Raw genomic sequence first — 20,085 nt, 5'->3', positions numbered from 1 at the left:
TAGTTACAGTAGCTAACGAACCCACACACACTCTTCTGTGCCTAGTGAGGTGGACAACTGAAACAGCCTGTTTTAGCTCTTATCTATAAAACAACACATCTTTCTAGACAGCATTTCAAGATATACAGGGAAATAAAATGAAGACGTTAGCTTTGTGTTTTGGAGATTTAGTTTGACAGTGTCGCGTTCGCGCATGTTTTGATGTGAATTTCAGAAGGTAGGCGCTGCTAACTAACGTTAGCCGTATGACTTGTGCGAGTTTTGCATCTATACACCATATTTATTGTCTAATTTGTAATTTAAAAAATATGTAACATACATTAAACATAGCAGAGCTTGCCAGTCTAATTCTGGGGCAGCATTGCTAAACAGCTTTTGTAACAAAAACATGTCCCCTGTGTGTGTTGTAAGCAAACTAAGCATGTTCAGATACACTGCTCTCATCTCTGCTTTGTAAATGTAAATTGAGCTTTTTCCCGTTAGCTTAACAGCTATGAAAGATTCTCCAGTGTATTGTTGTTTTTATTAATGCAAGGAAACAACAGAAAGGCACTGATAATCGGTTTAAATATTGTAATTTCTGTTAAATCGGTTACCAGTCCCTTAATATTGAGATAACTTTTATTTGTTTGTTTGTTTATAGGATTGTGCTATGTCTGGCCATGTGTGAACCCCCATGACTTCCGGTTGTTTGTGATTTTTTTGGACAAGGATTAATTTTTAGAATAAAAAAATTAATATAGCTAGAATTTATATATATATATATATATATATATATATATATATATATATAATTATTTTAAATGTATAAAAATGTTTGTCTGGTTTATTCTTTTTAGGTTTATTTATTTATTTTTACTGCTGCATCTTTTTTTTTTCCATTCAGGAAATATTTGGAAGACACGGTTCAGAAATGTACAGCCCCAAAGAGCTAGAGGGAGAAGTTGACCACTCGTTCTTTGATAGTGACTGTGAAGCTAGTGGACTTGCTTCTAATGATGGGCCGCTCAATAAACAGAAGGCCATGGAAAGACAAAATGAGAAAACAGGTGAAGAACCCCATGTTTCAATGGATCAGATAGGAAGTGAAGCTCAAAGTGTAAGGAACAGTAAAGATAAAGTAAAACTGGATGATGATTCAAAGCGGGGCAGCAAGGGGCAAAGTGAAGAGAGAGCATATAAAAGAGAGCGACGAAGTTGTGATGGATTTTTCAAAGGCTCTTTATCACTCCCAAGTGCCAAAAGCTCAGAGACTGTGAACCATGGCCAATCAGATGAAGGATCTAGTCTGCATTCATACTCATCTGATGAGGAAAGAGAGCTGGAAGATGATTGTAAACTGAGTAAACCCAATGTTAATGTTAACAGCGATGATGATGGATACCATCGTAGTGACGATGAAAGTGAGGAGGATGTGATATCCCCAGTCACGCGATCAATGAGACGTAAGGAAGTGTCCAACGGAACACCTAAAAAATCTGCGGGAAAATTCCACAAGCTGAGCTGTAGCCGTTCATCACAATCTGACCCTGAGTCCTCCCCCAGTAGTGAAAAGAGAAGCTTTTTTCAATCTCAGAAATCACCTGTAAAACATCAGCGGGTCGGTTCAGTTTACAAGAAAGAACGACAAAAAGAAACGGCAGAATCTGAAGACACCGTTACTGATGTTACCCCTCTCTCGTCACCAAATGTTAGTCCTTCTCAGTTCATTGATGTGTTTCTGCCTTCTGAACTTGTGGCAAAAGATGTTCAACAGCAACAACAGCCCAGTGTTACTGAGAAGATGGTTTCAAATGATGTTTCAAATGGTCAGGACAGTATAAGTTCAGAAGGAGAGGATGGACCAGGTTTGTGTTGTGAATCGAGATGTTGTTTTTGTTGTTGTGGTTGTTTCTTAAGAGTCTCTTTCTCTCCTTTGCAGCGTTTTTAAATGTAGAGAAACAATTAAACCGAGTACTTATGGTCTCCAGTCCTGGCAGTGTTGGCAGCAGCCGTAAGAACTATTCCTTCAAAAATGAAGAGGTACGGGATATCGATCGGGAGAACCAGCGGCTATTATGTGAACTGTCCCGGTCATCGTCATGTTCACATAAAGACAGGTCTTCCTGCTCGAAAACCAGCAGTCGCAGGAGTAGTGCACCACCCATGCGCCTTTATCACAGCACCCTCAACAGACAACGAGAGCAAGAGCGAATTCAGAAGGAAAATCTGGTTAGTCTTTTAAAGTAACAAGAAAATATTCTCTCTCCCTCCACTAGAGGGAGCTTTTCCCCATCTTTTTAGTTATGAAGTGAAGTCCTCTCTAGCATTAGATTAGACTTAAATCACACTTGAGAGCAACTCCTATTTTAAGAGATAAACTTCAGTTATTTGTCAGCCTCAGTCAAGCAAGAGATTTTATAGCATATGCATATGCATGTAAAAAATATTTAAAGTATACTTTGTTCAGCAAGGATGCATTCAGTTGATCAAAAGTGACAGTAAAGCTATGTCTTACAAAACAACATTTTACAAAGAAGGCTGTTCTTCTGAACTTTCTGTTCATTAACCATTTCCACAAAAATATAAAGCAGCATTCTTTTAACTGGTAGTTCACTCAAAAATGAAAATTCTTTCATTAATTTGTCCCTCATCCCGTTCCAAACCCGTAAGATTTCCATCCAGGATTTTGCGATTCTGTGATCGCTGAATTTATCACAAAATTAGGCAAGCTCGCAAATTTTCGCAAAAGCTCGCAAATTTTCATAATTGCTGCAGATTTTGGCCTTAGACGTGTCTCGTGACGTCATCGCAATGCACATTCAGTCAAAGAAAGTTTGTGTCTCAGTTCCAAAAATGGAATGAACAGACTTGCATTCTCATCATGACTGATCTACAAGAGCATCTGTAAATCAGTCATCTGTAAGACGTCTGCTAAAGATCTGGGAAACATCTGCTGTGTACTCTAATAAAGGTCTCAGAAGCTTTACAAGTTTTACATGCATTCTAAATGTCTATTATATATATGTAATATATATATGTAAATGCAAACATCAAATTGACATCTCAGAGATACATCTGCGAGAGTGCTTTAGTGTCAGGTGCTGGTGCTACCTTCTGTAGAACTTCATGGCATTGGTGTTGGTTTTCCTCAAATGTTAGTCTGGAGACCTTCAATGTTTCTCAAAGTCATAAAAGTAATAACAGTATTAGAAGGTTGTCTGTGGTATATTTTCACTGTAAAACAATAAGAAAGGCCATAAATATTACCGCCACAAAATCAGTCATTTTTAGGCACACAAATCAGAAAAAAGTTACAATGCTGAAAGTTCAATGCAAATGTAAAAATTCTGGTAGTAGAATTCCTACAAATACAGTTGGTAGGGGCTACAATGAGCTACTTCCCAGTTGTTGATATCAAAAAGACAGAAATGTTTAGAAACCCCGCCATGCTGCCCTGCTTAGAGAAGAGGAAGAGTTGTTGCCACAGTGCCAAAACTATGGGGTGCACCAAAAAAAAAATCTATTCATATATGAATCAGGATTCTGTCTTAGAAAGATTCTAATGGATTCACACGTTTCAAAATCAGTTAATGATCTTAATCCTGTTCCTCACTTCCCCCTGTTCTGCACACGCACTACTCTGCATCTCTCTCTCTCATTCAGATTATCAGCTCAGCTCCATCAATGAACTGTGTTCCAGTTATACACTTTTGTGTTTAGACAGACAGATATTTTTCCACATAGCTACGAAAAATGTTAAACATCTGAGAAGCACGCGATTACAATGGTAGCGGACAGTACTTGCTGGCAAACACTTCTTACTGTTACAAAAAAACAATCACTTTACAAAAATGCTACAATACGATCATGTATTCTGCTGAATTACAGTTTTAATCAGGATAAAACCGAATATTAGAAGCAAACATAAGCAGTAGCATATACAAATAACAGTGTATTTAAAAGTATGAGACAACAACAAACAAAAAAACATACCATTCTGAAACATGCTTGCTTGCACAGGTTCTGCGCGATCCTCTTAACTAATATTCTTTGGATCTCATTTGGGGTCAAGTTGACAAGTAATATCGAAGACGTCATTGTTTACAGTATAATGCCACTGGTGTGAGAGATGTGACGTTTCTGGACTGTACTTCAAAACACACTGGACCAGCCAGCCAATCTAAGCCTGTTGCGTATTTCTGAGGGAGGGGCTTCATAACACCAGGAAATCAGAGCATTCATAGGAGAAGGGACAGAGCGGTGTAGAACAAAGTTAAATTATAAAATATATAATAATGCTGCTTTTTTTGTTTTTTAACTGAGCTTAATGCTTGCGAAAAATAATTCATTCATTTGTTAAAGTCGTTATTATTGTTTTCTTTGTGCAAAAAAGTATTCTTGTAGCTTCATAAAATTAAGGTTGAACCACTGATGTTTCATGGACTATTTTAATGATGTCCTTACTACCTCCTGGGCCTTGAACGTGGTAGTTGCACTGCTGTCTATGGAGGGTTGGAAAGCTCTTGGATATAATCAAAAATATTTTAATTTGTTTTCTGAAAATGATCAAAGTTCTTAAGGTTTGGAACAACATAAAAGTGAGTAATTAACAACAGATTTATCATTTTTGGGTGAACTAACCCTTTAAAATTTATAATAAATGTTTCTTGAGCACAAAATCAGCATATTTAAATGATTTCTGAAGGATCATGTGACACTAGTCTAATGGCTGCTGAAAATTCAGCTTTTCCCGTCACAGGAATTAATAACATTAATTGCATAAATGCAGACTTGATGAGCAGTAGAGACTTAAAAAAATATATAATCCTACCACCCCCAGACTTTGAATGGTAGTGTATTTTTGGATTGTTTTTCTACTATTATTCATTGATGTAATAGTGTTCTGACAGAGTGCTTATTTTAGTATTCTATGAAAGTGTGTGTGTGCATGGGGTAGGGGCGCTGTCAGCCACAGCCAGTAAAAGCAGAGAGACAGTTACCACCTGACTGAGACGAGAGGAGACAGGTGGAAGCAGTTTTGCCCACATGCTGGACTTGACATTTTTCTGGATTCACCCCCTAGCTCCAGTGATAGAGAACGTATTACGCAAACTCTTTTCCTTTTTTTCTCCCTTGCAATAAAATACTGTCTAATTTAAAGGGATACTGAAGTTCGCTCTGAACCTCACTTGCTCACTGTTACACATGCATAGTCTCTCACTCTCTCTTTCGGTCATCTTTTCTTTTTCTTTTTTTCGGCCATCTTTATAGACCTCACAGTCCCTTAGAGAGTTAGACCCTCCTCTCTGCCAGTTTTTATTAAATAAAATATAGATAAAACACCCCTTAATCAGTAGAAAAGGGAATATGAGCTGTGACTCAGGTTGCATGTTCCACGATGTCTTGTTAGCATTTTACTGCCTAGCAACTAATGCTGGAACACAAGAACGAGTACAAGACAGCCACTCTCTTTCTTTAAGAGCAGTGAGCGAGCTGTCCTCTAACTTCACCTTTACTCTATTTCCAGTCCCAGCTCTTTTCATGGGTTTTGCTTACTGAGAGGTTTCCAAACGGCTGTTTGTACCGACGTACGGAGGCATGACAGCCTGTGACATTCTGATCCTTGTGCACTGGTTATTTTTATTCTCAATGGCTCACTGTGGCTTTTCAGAGAACATAGTTGTAGGCACACTACTCTCTCGGTTATCCTGTTTGAGGCTAGTTAATATTACTTTTATAAGTGTCCAAAAGATTTTACTATTTAGGATAAATAAAAAAATGTAAATGAAATATCTGTCATATATCAACCTTTTACTAAAAGTCTGTTAAAGGACCTTTGTGGTTTTTTTTTGTGACAATTAAGCACATATTTCCCAAATTGTCATCACTGTAATGCAAAAAATATATATATTATTGTTATTATTATTAATTAATGGTAAAATTTTTATACAGTGTTAAAGTATTCATTAGTAATAATCAAATATTTATAGATTTTTGTAAATTTGTGACTTTAATTTAAATTATTGCACATTGTCATTGACATGTCATGTCATTGTCTTTTTTTATTTCAACCATCATTATACAACAATTAATTTGGCCAATAATAATAATTAATTTTGTACAGTAGGGAAAACATTTGATCCCCTGCTGATTTTGTAAGTTTGCCCACTTACAAAGAAATGAATTGTCAAGTGAAATTTTTATTGTAGGTTTATTTTAATAGGTAGAGACAGAATATCAACCCAAAAATCCTGAAAAACACACATTATATATAAGTTAGAAATTTATTTGAGTTTTAGTAAGTGAAACAAGTATTTGATCCCCTACCAACCAGCAAGAATTCTGGCTCCAACCGACTGGTTATGTCCCAATGTGGATTACAGATTAGTCCTGCCACTATAAGAAGTTACTTCTAATGTAAACTCACTAGGTGTATAAAAGACACCTGTCCACACAATCAGTATCTTCCATTCCAATCCTCCCACCACTATGGGCAAGACCAAAGAGCTGTCAAAGAATGTCAGAGACAAGATTGTCGATCTGCACAAGGCTTGATTGGACTACAAGACACCAGCAAAAAGCTTGGTGAGAAGCAGATAACTGTTGGTATGATTATTTGGAAGTGGAAGAAATACAAAATAACGATCAATCGGCCTTGGTCTGAAGCTCCTTGCAAGATCTTGCCTAATGGGGTTAGCATGAGAAAGGTGAGGGATCAGCCCGAACTACTTGGGAGGAGCTTGTTAATGATCTTTAGGCAGTTGGGACCACAGTCATCAAGCAAAACATTGGTAACACACTACACCGCAATGGACTGAAATCCTGCAGCTCCCGCAAGATCTCCCTGCTCAAGGAGGCACATTTACATTTACATTTACATTTATTCATTTAGCTGACGCCTTTATCCAAAGCGACTTACAATTGCTATATATGTCAGAGGTCGCATGCCTCTGGAGCAACTAGAGGTTAAGTGTCTTGCTCAGGGACACATTGGTGTCAACCAGTGGATTCGAACCCAGGTCTCTCCGACCAATGGCATGCATCTTATCCACTGCGCCAACACCACCCCATGGCACCCCAGGCACATGTACAGGCCCGTTTAAAGTTTGCCACTGAACATTTAAATGATTCAGAGAAGGCTTGGGAGAAAGTGCTGTGGTCGGATGAAACCAAAATTGAGCTCTTTGACTGTATTTGGAGAGAGAGAAATTCTGACTATGACCCCAAGAACACCATCCCTACAGTCAAGCACTGTGGTGGAAAAGTTTGGGGCTATTTTTCTGCTAAGGATACAGGACGACTTTCCACATTGGGGGTCAAATGCACTATAAAATCTTAAATGAGAACCTCCTTCCCTCAGCCAGAACACTGAAGATGTGTCGTGGATTGGTCTTCCACCGTGAAAATGACCCAAATAATACCACCAAGGAGACAAAGGAGTGACTCAAGAAGAAGCAAATAAAGCTCATGGAGGGGCCTAACCAGTCTCCAGACCTCAATCCTAAAATCTGTGGAGGGAGCTGAAACTTCGATTTGACAAGCAACAGCCAAGAAACCTTAAAGATTTAGAAAGGATCTGTAAAGCGGAGTGGATCAAAATCCCTCCTGAGATATGTGCAAACCTGGTGACTAACCTCTTACCTCTGTGCTTGCCAACAAGGTTTTCTGCTCCAGGAACAAAGTCATGTTTTGATTGGAGATCAAATACTTATTTCACTCAGTGAAATACAAATCAATTTCTGACCCTTGTATAATGTGTTTTTTCCCGGGTTTTTTGGTTGAATCTGTTAAAATAAACCTACCATAAAGATTACAGACCCTTTATTTCTTTGTAAGTGGGCAAACTTACAAAATCAGCAGGGGATCAAATAAATATTTTACCCACTGTATGTTGAATTCAGTTCAGAAAGTGAATTTAATTTCTGAACTGGCTGTGATTACTGTATAACACAAGTTTTAATAGGAAGTATCCTCAACCAATAATTTTAATGAATCAATTGATTTGTATGTTATTGTATATGTAAATGTGTGTGGTTTCAGGCGTTCCTGAAGCGTCTAGAATCTGTGAAGCCCACTCCTGGCATGACCCGAGATGAACAGCTAGCTGATTACCAGCGGCAGTGCCATTACCTGGGAACACACAGTACAGCTATTCCACCAGTCAAACTCAAGTCCAGCAAAACACCTGGTACTTTCTTACACACAACATACACATTTAAACCATAGTTTGTATGAAGCACTTTAAATGAAGAGAGTATGTTCAGTTATCTGCATGTCATTTCTATTACATTATTCCAAATTCAGCTGCCTGTTGCAGATATTTTTTTAAATAAATAATAATTACTAATGGTGATTCAAATTTATATCTTTAATATAGGAATATCCTTCATTCTGTGGTGCTTAAAAAATATAATATAGTGCATTCTGTTTGCATAAATTTTTCTCCTCAGAAAAGAACTTTTCTTTAAGACATATATTTAAACACATGCACAAACACACACGTTTGTTTTTGTGAAAAGTGGGGACATCCCATAGACGTAATGGTTTTGTACTGTACTATACAAACTGTATATTCTTTGGCCCTACACCAACCCTACACCCAACCCTAACCCTCACAGGAAACTTTGTGCATTTTTACTTTCTCAAAAAAAAAAACTAATTCTGTATGATTTATAAGCGTTTTGAAAAATGGGGACATGGGTTATGTCCTCATAAGTCACCCTTTCCTTGTAATACATGTGTCATACCCATGTCATTATACAGTTGTGAGTTGGGAATTGAGTTTGATTGTCTATGATGTTTTTTTTATTCCAATATAATATTTTGAGTCATGTACCTTACTGCCATTTGTGATGTGCTTTGCCTGTATGTAATGTTTTGTACTTCTGGATCCTTTCTTTTATACAATATATAATATATTTGCTAGGTAGGCCTTTATTTACTAATAAACAGGAGTCTAACTAGTGAAATTTATGTATTGAACTCAAACTACTTTTGTAATGTCGAAGTGTTTTAACTGAATTTCATACATTTGATTTTGTTAAACATATTAATATTGTTAAACCTCAAATTAACAGTACCAGTAACACAACTCTTGTATTTTCATGAATACAGAAAGGACTTCAAGACCTGGCAGTATTCCTCACAAATCTAGACCGGAAACTGCTAAACTCAGAAGAACAACACCACGGCCTGCTTGGTCCTGATCCTCATATTTTTTCCTTCTCTACCCCTAACACTTTTTTACTAACATGTTCTGTAAGTAGAAAATATGACTGCAGGTCACAACGCAAAACCTTCTGGAGATGTGGAGTGGTATAAATTAAAATACTTGTAAGAAAATATATACAGCTCTAAAATCTGCTAAATTATTTGACAGTGTATGACTTTTTTATATATTTCATTTTTAGCTTTGGTAAGAAACTAAGTGAATTCAATCAATACTGCTCAGGACCATAAAGCGTGACTATCCATTTTCTGAGACATTCACACGCAAACTAGTGCCTATACTGTATGTGACAGAGAGCAAAAAGACTGTATGTATGTTTAAGCAATGTAATGTAAAGCCATTGCTGCAGTTATCAGAATAATTAATTACTAAGTGAAATAAAGCTTTATTAGTTGTGGTCATTTCCAGTGTTACATTTTTTAGAAAGCAAAGTGATTTGTTTATTGACTCAGCTGTATGACACTTGAATACTTGGCATGCTGATATGAAGTGACACCCATGCTCAGACAGTGTCCCGTCTGTTACAATTAATGTAACAATGCTAGTTATTCACCTGTCGCTTCTAAAGTGCTTTAGAAAAGGCTGATTGACACTTGCTGACAGACTAACAAGCTAATTATGCAAGCACACAGACTGGCATATAATTTATGAGGAAGCCTCTGTTGTTGTTTTGCTCACATTGCTGTTACTACTGCTTACTTGGCTATCGCTGTTATAACAGTATGATGACACTTTAATGCAGTTAAAAAGCATTACATTATATATTTCTTTGCAGATCATTATTTAATGCACATTCAGCATTAAGTAAATTAAGGAATTTGTAAGCATATATTAATGTTATAATATAAAATATTTAAATTTTATACTCTGTTGTTTATCAATATTATATTATGATAATGTGTTGTCACACACTATACTGTTTGAGGTTGGTAAGATATTTTAATGTTTCTAATGTAAAAGAGGTTTCTTAGGCTCACCAAGGCTGCATTTATTTGCTAAAAAATATATATACATATTGTAAATAAATACATATTATTACAATCTGAGATAGCTAACTAAAAGTAAATTATTATGATGGCAAAGCTGAATTTTTAGTAGCCATTAATCCAGTCTTAAGTGCCATGTGATTTTTGAGAAATCTTTCTAAAATGCTGATTTGGTTCTCAAGTAAAAAAACAAATTAATATTGTCAGTGTTAAAAACTGTTGTTCTGATGATTAATATTTTTGGGAAAACTGTGATACAGGATTCCTTGATGTATAGAAAATTCAAAAGAACAGGATTTATTAGATTTAATGCATCCTTGACGAATAGAAGTATTGATTTCTTTGAAGAAATCTCACTGACCCCAAACCCAAATGGTAGTGTATGTAATATATATTGTGGAGCCTATGACACTGATGAAATTTCAATAGTTGTTCATTAATTCTGTTCATGTAAACATTTGTGAAGGAATTTGAACTAATATGAGTTCATTACCATTACAGAGCTGACACAAAACTTTTGACTTTGTTATATTAAATTTGTCAGATCTGACAGTGAGACGTATAATAATGTCACAGAAAGAAACCACAGGCACCAAGAAGTGTTTTCATCTTTATTCTTATTAAAAGAACACATAAGGTGGAATACACCACAAGAACAGTCAGCTTTCCAGTGTACAGCCACTTCAGTCCGGGAGGAAATATGTTCAGCTAGCTGCTGAAGAGAGGAGCCACTGTAGAACATTATTGATTGATTCAAATAAATAAATGAGAAAAAAATAATAACTTTCAACCTGACCATACTGAAAGTCATCTAAAACTGAGGGGCAGTATGTAGATTTAAATATATTTACAAGTGTTGGGGTGGAGGCTGCAGTGGCTACCTACGATTACATGATCTCAGTCCACCCCAGGGCCAGCTTGGCTAAGTACACTTACATCTTCCTGGTTGTTAACACTCCACACAATAAAGACACACACAGATCTCAGGGTTTCCTTTGGTGGGATGGACATGGTGGTTGGAGAATGTTTAAGTGAACTTCTTGATCTCGTCATACAGGACCAGCACAAAAGCACCACCCATGCCTCTGATCACGTTAGACCAGGCACCCTTGAAGAAAGCTTTGGCTCCCTCATCCTTGGTGATCTTCTTCCAACAGTCGATTGTGCCCTTGTACATGATGTCAGCTTTTGGGAAAGAAAAGTGTGCGTTAGATTGATCATCAAGAAGCTTTTATTTTCATACAAAAAAGTTGGTGCCAAACTGCCTGATCCCTTGGCCTACCTCCTTTGCGTCCAGACTGCATCATCATACGACGTCTGACGGTGTCGAAGGGATATGAAATGATACCGGCAGCAGCTGTGACAGTCTGGGCAATCATCCAGCTGATGACAATGTGCGTGTTCTTGGGGTCTGGGAGCATACCTGAGTGACAGAGTTAGGCAATGTCATTGAGGTATATTTGACAAGCAGTTTGTTTTATCCACGTCACATGTTTTCCATTAGTGGCTTACCTTTAGCTGTATCATAGACACCAAAGTACGCAGCTCTGTAGATAATAATGCCCTGGACAGAAACGTTGAAGCCTTGGTAAAGACCCCTAAGACCATCAGACTTGTAAATCTTGGCAAGGCAGTTCCACAGACCAGAGAACTCTCTCTCCGCTGAACCTTTGCCGATATCAGCAGCAAGCCTTGTTCTGGCAAAGTCGAGAGGGTAGACGAAGCACAGAGAGGTGGCCCCGGCAGCACCGCCAGAGGCCAGGTTACCAGCAAAGTAACGCCAGAACTGGGTCTTCTGGTTCACTCCTCCAAGGAAGATTTTCTTGTACTTGTCCTTGAAGGCAAAGTTGAGGGCTTGTGTGGGGAAGTATCTGATGACGTTGGCGAGGTTGCCTCTCCAGAAAGACAGGAATCCCTGCTCTTTGGGAATTCTCACTACGCAGTCGATGATCCCTTTGTACTGTTTGTCAACTGTGATCTGTTTGCTGGCATGCTGGACCTGTGGAGCAGCAGGTGGCACACTTTATATCATTGTGATCACATCATATATGAATTGTGTTAATATGTTGTGGATTTTCGAGATTTCATTTATGGTTATGTGTCAATGCTGCATGATCATCTTGTATGGGAAACGCCAAAAGCGGTCTCTGATTTGAAATAAAAATAGTTTTATTCTTTACACTCAGGGATCAGCCTGACCACGTGCGCGAGCTGCACTTGGCGTCATACCCCACTTGTGCACGGGGTTTGAGTATTGGGTTGCAGCCTCCAGACTATTTTTAACTTTAAACTTACACCAAATATCGCTGCTCTTCACCGTCACGATCTTAGCACACATGATTGGCCTTGATGAACTCTGGCACTGATGGAAAGAGTGACGGAAGTTCTCAAGGTCAAATATTTCAATGTGTAGCATTAGTATCCACAATTGTTTTGGGAAATGCACTACTTAAATGAAAAATAACATTAATTTAACATTAATTAAACTGACTCTGTGCTGAAATTACTGTTTTTTCTTTCTTTTTTTTTTCTTTTTTTTTTAGTTTTTAGAAACGCTTTATAAAGCAGCACCATGGACAGCGCCATAAATTGTGCATTATCAGTAAAACCCTTACTTTTGGTTAGTGGTAGATGTTTAATTATTCGATTAATTTTCTAAAAAAAATAAATAAAGTGTAATGCACTTTTTAATCTAAGCATCTGTGACTCAATTTTTGACACAATTTTTGAGCTATTTAAAATAACTGTGAATAGTTATTACTTATGTTATCCCGATTTTAAACCGTACCTGCAATAACAGTTTGACTCTTTCAATGGGGGCCACAGCTGTCTTTGAGATGGCAGCAGCCACACCACCGGCCAAGAAATCCTTCAAAAAGCTGATCACCGCGTCAGACATGATGTCCTATCTCCTGAATAACAATCTCACCAACAGTACGAACCCCAGCGACGTCCCTTCAAATGGACGAGTGCTCGTGTTTGCTCCTAATATATCGGCACTCATTATCGCGAGAGGAGCAGATGATGGATACACGAGAGACCGAACAGAATCTCGAAGCTGAATAAATATCCCGGGTCATATGCTATAAGTCTTACGTAAGTTAGTTAATGTCCCGGGTCATGGAACTAGGGACATTTAAAGGACAAATGTTATTTCTCATAGCCCACCAATGTATTGCCATAAAACTTATTCGATTCATTACCGCTGGGACAACGTTTTATAGCTATGTTATAAAATTAAAATAGGCAAGTAGTAAGCAGTAGTAATTTTACCACAGAGCCTTGTCTACATTGCATTAGATGTTTACAGGAATGTTATTTCAATTAAGTTTTGTGTTTGTGATTTTGTGCTGATTCTAAATGCACACATGCATTGCATTTCATTCAAACTTACTGCCAATTATTAGTTACTGCATTTGAATGGTTCCCGTTGTTTACATGAAAAACTGATCAAGAAACTAGAGAACTAGGCCTATTCCACTTTTTCTGAACGCTCTATGTATTATACCCTAAGTTTCACTTTGAGGTTATACGACCTCCACTCGTGTGTCACGTGACAGTTTGTCAGTAAGACACAAGAAACTTTTTTGGCAGCTATTTTTTTTAAAGATAAACTCATTTATAGTGACAAAGAACCTTAGTTTGTTACCATATAACATCCAATTGTGAATGGTAATTATGTGTTGTCACACTTAACGTTTAATTATATATTCTTTTTGACAACTTTACATTTTTTTGAGTAATATTGCTATTGTAATACTTAATTTTATATGTATATGTAACGTGGGCATTGAATAGTGTTTAAATGTGTGTTCATTGCACAAACTCCTGCGTAATCTGATTGGAGTTTTAGATATTTGAATCCACTGCCCCATCTTCACAACCCCCCACCCCTAACCCCCCGTCTGTTAGTAAGTTCTGTTTCCTGGCTACAGTACTACAGTATTATCCTTGAGGTGTTTTGTATGTAACTAAAAACAATGCAGGAGACACTTCTTAACAACACAATGGAAGTTAAGATGGGTGCAAGGCTGTAATAACACATCAGCTCAAATTTCAGAACAAAGCCATATAATTATCTTTCTCTCTCCTTTGAAGCTGGAATATTATTCTAAAAAAAAAAAAAAAAAGAATATGCATGGAAAAAACGGATTCCAAAACTTACTCGCAAATTTGTGTATTAATGTAGCCTAATAATAGTTAAAATAAACCTGCTCATTAGTGCTAACGTTTTCTTTTACGGATTAGGTTAAGGATCAATTCCCCACACACACTCACGGATACTCTTTGATGGTCTCGCGTATGAACATCACGCGCTTCTAGATTTGCTCGTGCAATTTGCAACCCTAGGCGCGAGCGCTTGGTGTTGCTAAGGGCAACTTGGCTAGTCTACTGTAAAAGAGTAAGGAGACAGTGTCTCTTTTAAAACTATTAAACACTTTTGACATTTAAATCATTATAAAGCTCCTGAGCTTGATGCATAATTTATCAAATTAAATAATCTTTCTTAGCACATAACGCACTTTGGAAAAGCGCTTCTCAGAAGAGTTGTGTTAGGACTTAAAACCCTTCAGTCAGGATGTCAACGGTGGCTTCTGTGCGGCTCCCGGCCATTCAGCACCCTTCATCAAGACTTGGAGATCCAGAGCTCATCTCTCTCCGGGGTTATTCCACAGACTGCGACAGAGATCAGAGATGCTGGATGCCTCAGAGAGGAGCCAGACCTCAGTCTCCAGGGACAGAAAGCCTGGACTCTGCTTTTCGCAGTGAGAGCAGAAGAAGTGATATCAGTTCCCTGATGGAAAATGGAAAAAGAGGAAGATTAGACATCCCAGAGCTAATCTCCGAGGAAGATGAAATCATCCAAGACCAGGATAAAGCCAGATTACCTGTTTTCCGTGAGTCACTAGCCTGATCGTTGATGGAACTTGTTACTACTAAGGGTGATCATAATGTAATGGTAATGATTTGTGAATTTATGGTGGTCTGATGTAATTCAGATTTTCAGCACTAGAAACAGCGCCAGAGGCCTGATAAACTGCAGACTGTGAAACATGCAGATCACGGCTGCTTTTGACTTTTTAAGCAGTTTGAAATAATTTCCGTCAACGATTCTTTTAACTAATTTTGAGGTGAAAAGATAGACATGTACCTAAAGCATTTTCAGCCCTCGGTTGATTGCTGGCAAACTATGAGATTATATCAGAATTAGAATAAACATATATCAATTTACAAATAAAGCCCATTTACGTTATACGTATATATATATATATATATATATATATATATATATATATATATATATATATATATATATATATATATATATATATATATATATATATATATATATATATACGGTCAGTCTTTAAATTATTTGAGTGAAGTTCATCGAAGAGAGTCAGTCAGACATGACGGGAAATATATTTTTATCAATTTGTTTACTGGTTTAAAAAAATGCGAATTAAATTAAATGTAAAGTTACATTTAATTTAATTAATTAAAAATAAACACAGATAGGAAACAAAGATTATTGTAGTATGCTACGTTTTACAAGAAAATAGCCTACTATTTCAGTCAACATTTAGCGTTTAGTTCAGTGTAAAGGCTAGTAGCCTGCTTGCCGATTCCTGGACGAAAACTGCTTCTATTAGACTACTTTTTCAGAGTTCAAGAGACTATGGAACCAAAACCGGTTCTTTAACCAATTAAAGTTTTACGGTTGCTCCGGTTTCGACGTTTTAGTCCACACGGGGGCGCTGTCTCATCACGGGAATGAACTGTTTGGTGGTCAGTGAAACTTTTAAAGATCTTTCTTGCTCAGTCTCAGTTACTTATTGTATAAATACTTATAATTTAAATTTAAAGGACTAGTATCCAGTATTGCGGCATATATAGTACCAGAAAACGAAGCATATTTTTTATTGTACATAATATTTGCATATTTTTATGAAAATTGTTTGGAATTCTTTTTGCTTTACCTTGGTCACCCATTCCTTATGGATGTATTTAATGCTGTAATTTGTCTGTTATTTTGTGCTTGATATAGGTCATAGGGCAGCATCAGAAAATCGCTCCATAAGCAGAGTCTCTCATACAACTTATTCCAGCACTGGGCCATGGATGACCGATCAAACAGATCAGGTACACAAATTAAAATCAGGAATGATAGGTTATTTTATGATATTTATTCAAGAATGATATACATTCTAAAGGTTTTAAAATAGGTTTTATGCTATATGAAAGAAAAAGATAAGAAAGATGTATTGTTTATTAATAATAATTATTTAATCTGCATTTATTTGTTCGAAATGCTGTACTGTGGCGTAATATTGTGAAATATTATTTCAATTTAAATGAGCAATTTTCTATTTTAATATTTATTAAAATGTTGTTTTTTACTGTGATGGTAAATCTGAATTTTTAGCAGCCTTTACTCCAGTCAGTGTCACAGAAATCATAATAATATGCTGATTTTAGTGCTCAAGTAACATTTCTTTTTATTATCAATGTTGAAAACAGTTAATAATTTTGAGAAAACAATGATACACTTCTAATAATAATTATTATTATTTTATAATTTTTTTAATAAAATATTTTATAATGTTTATAATTATTTATTATGTTAGAAAGGATTTCTGTTTCAAATAAAAAAAAACAAATTTCATCAAAGAATACTGAAAAATATAGCACAGAAAACAGTTTGTTTAAATTTTTATGTATAAAAGATATTACGTTTTTGACTGTGTATTTGATCAAATAAATGCAGCATTCGTAAGTGTAAGAGATGACTTTCAAAAACCTAATAATAATCATCATCATAATAATAATAATAACAGAATTATTCCATACTTTGCATGTGGATTGAAGTGCATAGTTGAAGTGATGAGATAAGTGATATTAGTGCCAAATATATATAAATATATATATATATATATATATATATATATATATATATATATATATATATATATATATATATATATGTATGGGATCTTTTCAAGTATCCCCATGTGTTTCCTCTCAGTGACCAAGTTGCTGTCCTGTGTTCCTCCTTTTGACATCAAAGTCTGGCATTATCCCATTGAGAACCAGAGCTACTGCTCATGTAGAATAAAACATAAGAACTGATAAAATCTCAGCTGCAGCTCAGTGGTTAACACCGAGTTTACCCAAGAGGGATATTAGCAAAGAGAGATAAAGAGAAGGAGAAGGAGGGAGTACATGTGCAAATGGGTCTGTGAGAGGGAAAGTCCTGCAAACCTGCAGGTGTCTGTCTTCTAGAGGGGGTGTTGTGTGTGATTAACCCTGCCAGTCTTATCCCTGGGGTCCTGTCTGTCTGACCGACTGAATCCAGCACACAGGCCCCCTCGACTCCGCCTGGTCACGAGAGCTGCCTTAGGCACACAGTGGGGGTACAATCACACACGCACACACACACACACACACACGCGCGTGTCACAAGAGTCAGAGAGGGTGTATGGGTAAACGTACAATCCCTTCATCCAATCCCGCTCACAAAAGAAGCTCGAAATGATGTCACTCACCATATTTAATACATTCAGTCCTTTAAAATCTTTCAGTTACTGCAGTTTCTAAATTAATCTGCATGCTGCCCATGGGTGGAGATTACCTCTGTTATTATTACACCCTTTAGTTTAGAACAGATCTTCTATGATCAGTTTATGATTGTTTAGTTCATTTATCTCAGTCAAATTATATCTGCATAAATGTGGATGGTCTCCAGGAAGGAACATGCAGCGTAAGAGTTACTCTCTCTCTATATATATATATATATATATATATATATATATATATATATATATATATATATATATATATATATATATACTAAAAAAAACATAAATATTTTGGTCATTTGGTCAACTCATAAGAGTCAATCGTTCAGGAACTGGACTATATTTGTCATATGATTCATAATAAAACAACCAGCTCATTAAAGTCATTCAAGCAAACAATGTAAACAATGGCCTTGCTCAATTTTTAAAAGAACTGGCCAATCAGAATCATTCATTCGGGAGTTGATCTGGTTTATAATATTCTTTCTTTGAAGAATCTTTCAATCCTGGCCATGCTGTGTTTTTGGTTCAGAAAAAAACAAAAAAACAACAACAATAAAAAAAAACATTAATACAAACTCAGTTCTTTCATTTACAGCAGATGATTTGCTGTAATATATCATTTCCAGAAAAGTAAATAAAAAACAAACTCAATTCAGTGTGTTAGGATTGCAAGTGGAAGTAATGTTGAGAATATTTAGTTTTGACCTCTTGATTTTTGTATAAATGCATTAGAAAAAAGAAAGACAGAAATACAGAAACAACACTAAACCAATATACCAATTTCACTCTTTCTTTTAAAGCTGGATGTTGAGCTAAAAGAGCGCATTCAAAATACAGGAGCTCTGATGCTCAAAATCCTGTTCAAGAATAACCACCCTGATGGCAAACCTCTGGTCAACAGGTGAAAACAGACACACACATCTGAGATGTAAATGTCAGATTTTCCCCCATTGTCTTATAGTTTGTTGTTTTCCTAGATCTGCTTTACTTGAGATCCTTACAAATTTCCTAAGGAGGCCTGTCACAGCTAAACAGCTGAAAAACCTTTTATTTCGGTAAGTAATGACAATGCTGTTACGATTCTTAAAAAACAAATGATTTGTTGTACTTTAAAGGCCTGTCTAATTATTATTGTTTCAAGAGCCATATAATTAAAATATATAATGTTTTGCTCTCTGTGTGCAGTCTGCACCTCTCTGACCGAGTGCTTATCAGTTTTGAGGAGTTTTATGGTGCCCTGAAAGACCCAGACGCCAATAAAAGTAACCCCGCAGGTCTTCTTACAATTCCTCAGACAATGGCCGTGCTGAGAGGACCTGCACGCAGCAGGTGAGATCGCTGCAGTCCTGACTCACTGCTATAGTTTTGCTGAAATGAATGGTCAGTGAACTTTAGAGGAATGCCATATTGAATATCATATTCTTTGTTGTCATGTGGGAAAGTAAAAAATAAAATATCAAAATGTTTTATTATCAAAATATCAAAAGCTACTTCATAAACAATTATTTCAAATCACCTAATTAACAAAAAATAGCAAGAAAATAAAGAGGCCACAAAATAGATTTTTATTATTATTATTATTATTTTAATATGTTCCCTGTTGTTTACTTATAATGTTAATAAAGTTCATCTTTCATCAAATGTTTCTTTGTGAACTCTCAGTGACACTGTGTCTTGTTTATAAAAACAAAACGCTCAGATCAGTCCTCTAATATGATCTGGGATGCCATTCAAAATAAACTATCCACTTTTTTTGTTATGCTGGAAACTTCTGATATTTATACAGATGCGAAGGAACTTGTTTAAACCAAAAGCAAACGTTCTTTCACTCCATTTGCATGTACTATTGATGACAGACTCAAACAGGTGGACTGTCATAACGTGAACACGCATCTGTATACTGTATCCAGTGTAGATGAGATAGCAGCAGTGATTGTAATTTCTGTTTTCTTTTGCAAACTCACATTCAGTGTAACCATATGTCAGCCGTTACTGAACGCCAGTGAGCAAGGCCTATAGTGAGAAGATGACTATTCGTCGATGATGTCTTGCTCTGGAGCCAGTGTTTATGCAAATGTTTGATTTTTTTTTTTTTTAATTGCTTTGTGTATAACGAGGAGGACGTTGAAACTTGCAGGATGTTTTAATGGTATAACGTCCTTGTATATGGCAAAAGATGGAATAAATTGTATTTCTCATGTCATGACCCCTTAAATAGCTCTTTCTGCAAATTATATCGTCATGCCAGCAGATGGCAGTATTTCAGTGACTCTTTGAATCAACCAATTCGTTCAAAAACACTGAT

The 20,085-nt window shown here is 36.4% G+C and overlaps 3 protein-coding genes across 4 annotated transcripts in view; 2 read left to right on the top strand and 1 right to left on the bottom strand.

Annotated features, from left to right (window-relative positions):
* On the top strand, positions 1 to 9,612 carry LOC113044171 (cilia- and flagella-associated protein 97-like). Of its 2 annotated transcripts, XM_026203863.1 has the most exons (6): positions 1 to 217; positions 644 to 686; positions 887 to 1,847; positions 1,922 to 2,211; positions 8,023 to 8,170; positions 9,097 to 9,612. In XM_026203863.1, the coding sequence occupies exons 3-6, from the start codon at positions 914 to 916 to the stop codon at positions 9,186 to 9,188; spliced, it is 1,464 nt and encodes a 487-aa protein (XP_026059648.1). In that variant the 5' UTR covers positions 1 to 217; positions 644 to 686; positions 887 to 913; the 3' UTR covers positions 9,189 to 9,612. The 2 variants fall into 2 exon arrangements, with proteins under 2 accessions (XP_026059648.1, XP_026059646.1); XM_026203861.1 differs by lacking the exon at positions 644 to 686.
* A 1,181-nt stretch (positions 9,613 to 10,793) lies between these two features.
* slc25a4 (solute carrier family 25 member 4) lies at positions 10,794 to 13,193 on the bottom strand. Its single transcript, XM_026203860.1, has 4 exons — positions 12,986 to 13,193; positions 11,710 to 12,196; positions 11,480 to 11,620; positions 10,794 to 11,382 (listed from the first exon to the last, which is right to left on the bottom strand). The coding sequence occupies exons 1-4, from the start codon at positions 13,094 to 13,096 to the stop codon at positions 11,225 to 11,227; spliced, it is 897 nt and encodes a 298-aa protein (XP_026059645.1). The 5' UTR covers positions 13,097 to 13,193; the 3' UTR covers positions 10,794 to 11,224.
* Positions 13,194 to 14,585: 1,392 nt separating this feature from the next.
* si:ch211-197n1.2 (EF-hand calcium-binding domain-containing protein 6) overlaps positions 14,586 to 20,085 on the top strand; it is a 28,500-nt gene continuing 23,000 nt past the window's right edge. The window contains exons 1-5 of the mRNA XM_026203859.1: positions 14,586 to 15,095; positions 16,247 to 16,341; positions 18,581 to 18,681; positions 18,758 to 18,835; positions 18,966 to 19,109. Coding sequence (XP_026059644.1) covers positions 14,777 to 15,095; positions 16,247 to 16,341; positions 18,581 to 18,681; positions 18,758 to 18,835; positions 18,966 to 19,109 — 737 coding nt within the window. The 5' untranslated portion in view covers positions 14,586 to 14,776. The remainder of the gene's footprint in view (positions 15,096 to 16,246; positions 16,342 to 18,580; positions 18,682 to 18,757; positions 18,836 to 18,965; positions 19,110 to 20,085) is intronic.

Source organism: Carassius auratus, chromosome 26 (genome assembly GCF_003368295.1).
Source record: "Carassius auratus strain Wakin chromosome 26, ASM336829v1, whole genome shotgun sequence".
In the NCBI taxonomy this organism is placed as follows: domain Eukaryota; kingdom Metazoa; phylum Chordata; class Actinopteri; order Cypriniformes; family Cyprinidae; genus Carassius; species Carassius auratus.
Note: the sequence above shows the minus strand (reverse complement) of the source record. Positions and strands in the feature narration are given on the sequence as shown.

What these genes read in the sequence shown, in the direction of transcription:
- LOC113044171 (XM_026203861.1), top strand. Translation starts at nt 914, where the DNA reads ATGTACAGCCCCAAAGAGCTAGAGGGAGAAGTTGACCACTCGTTCTTT. An exon ending in GAATTCAGAAGGAAAATCTG is followed by an intron (nt 2,212 to 8,022) that starts GTTAGTCTTTTA and finishes GTGTGGTTTCAG; the next exon opens with GCGTTCCTGAAGCGTCTAGA. An exon ending in CAAGTCCAGCAAAACACCTG is followed by an intron (nt 8,171 to 9,096) that starts GTACTTTCTTAC and finishes TCATGAATACAG; the next exon opens with AAAGGACTTCAAGACCTGGC.
- slc25a4 (XM_026203860.1), bottom strand. Translation starts at nt 13,096, where the DNA reads ATGTCTGACGCGGTGATCAGCTTTTTGAAGGATTTCTTGGCCGGTGGT. An exon ending in GAGTCAAACTGTTATTGCAG is followed by an intron (nt 12,197 to 12,985) that starts GTACGGTTTAAA and finishes GCTGCTCCACAG; the next exon opens with GTCCAGCATGCCAGCAAACA. An exon ending in TGTCTATGATACAGCTAAAG is followed by an intron (nt 11,621 to 11,709) that starts GTAAGCCACTAA and finishes TCTGTCACTCAG; the next exon opens with GTATGCTCCCAGACCCCAAG.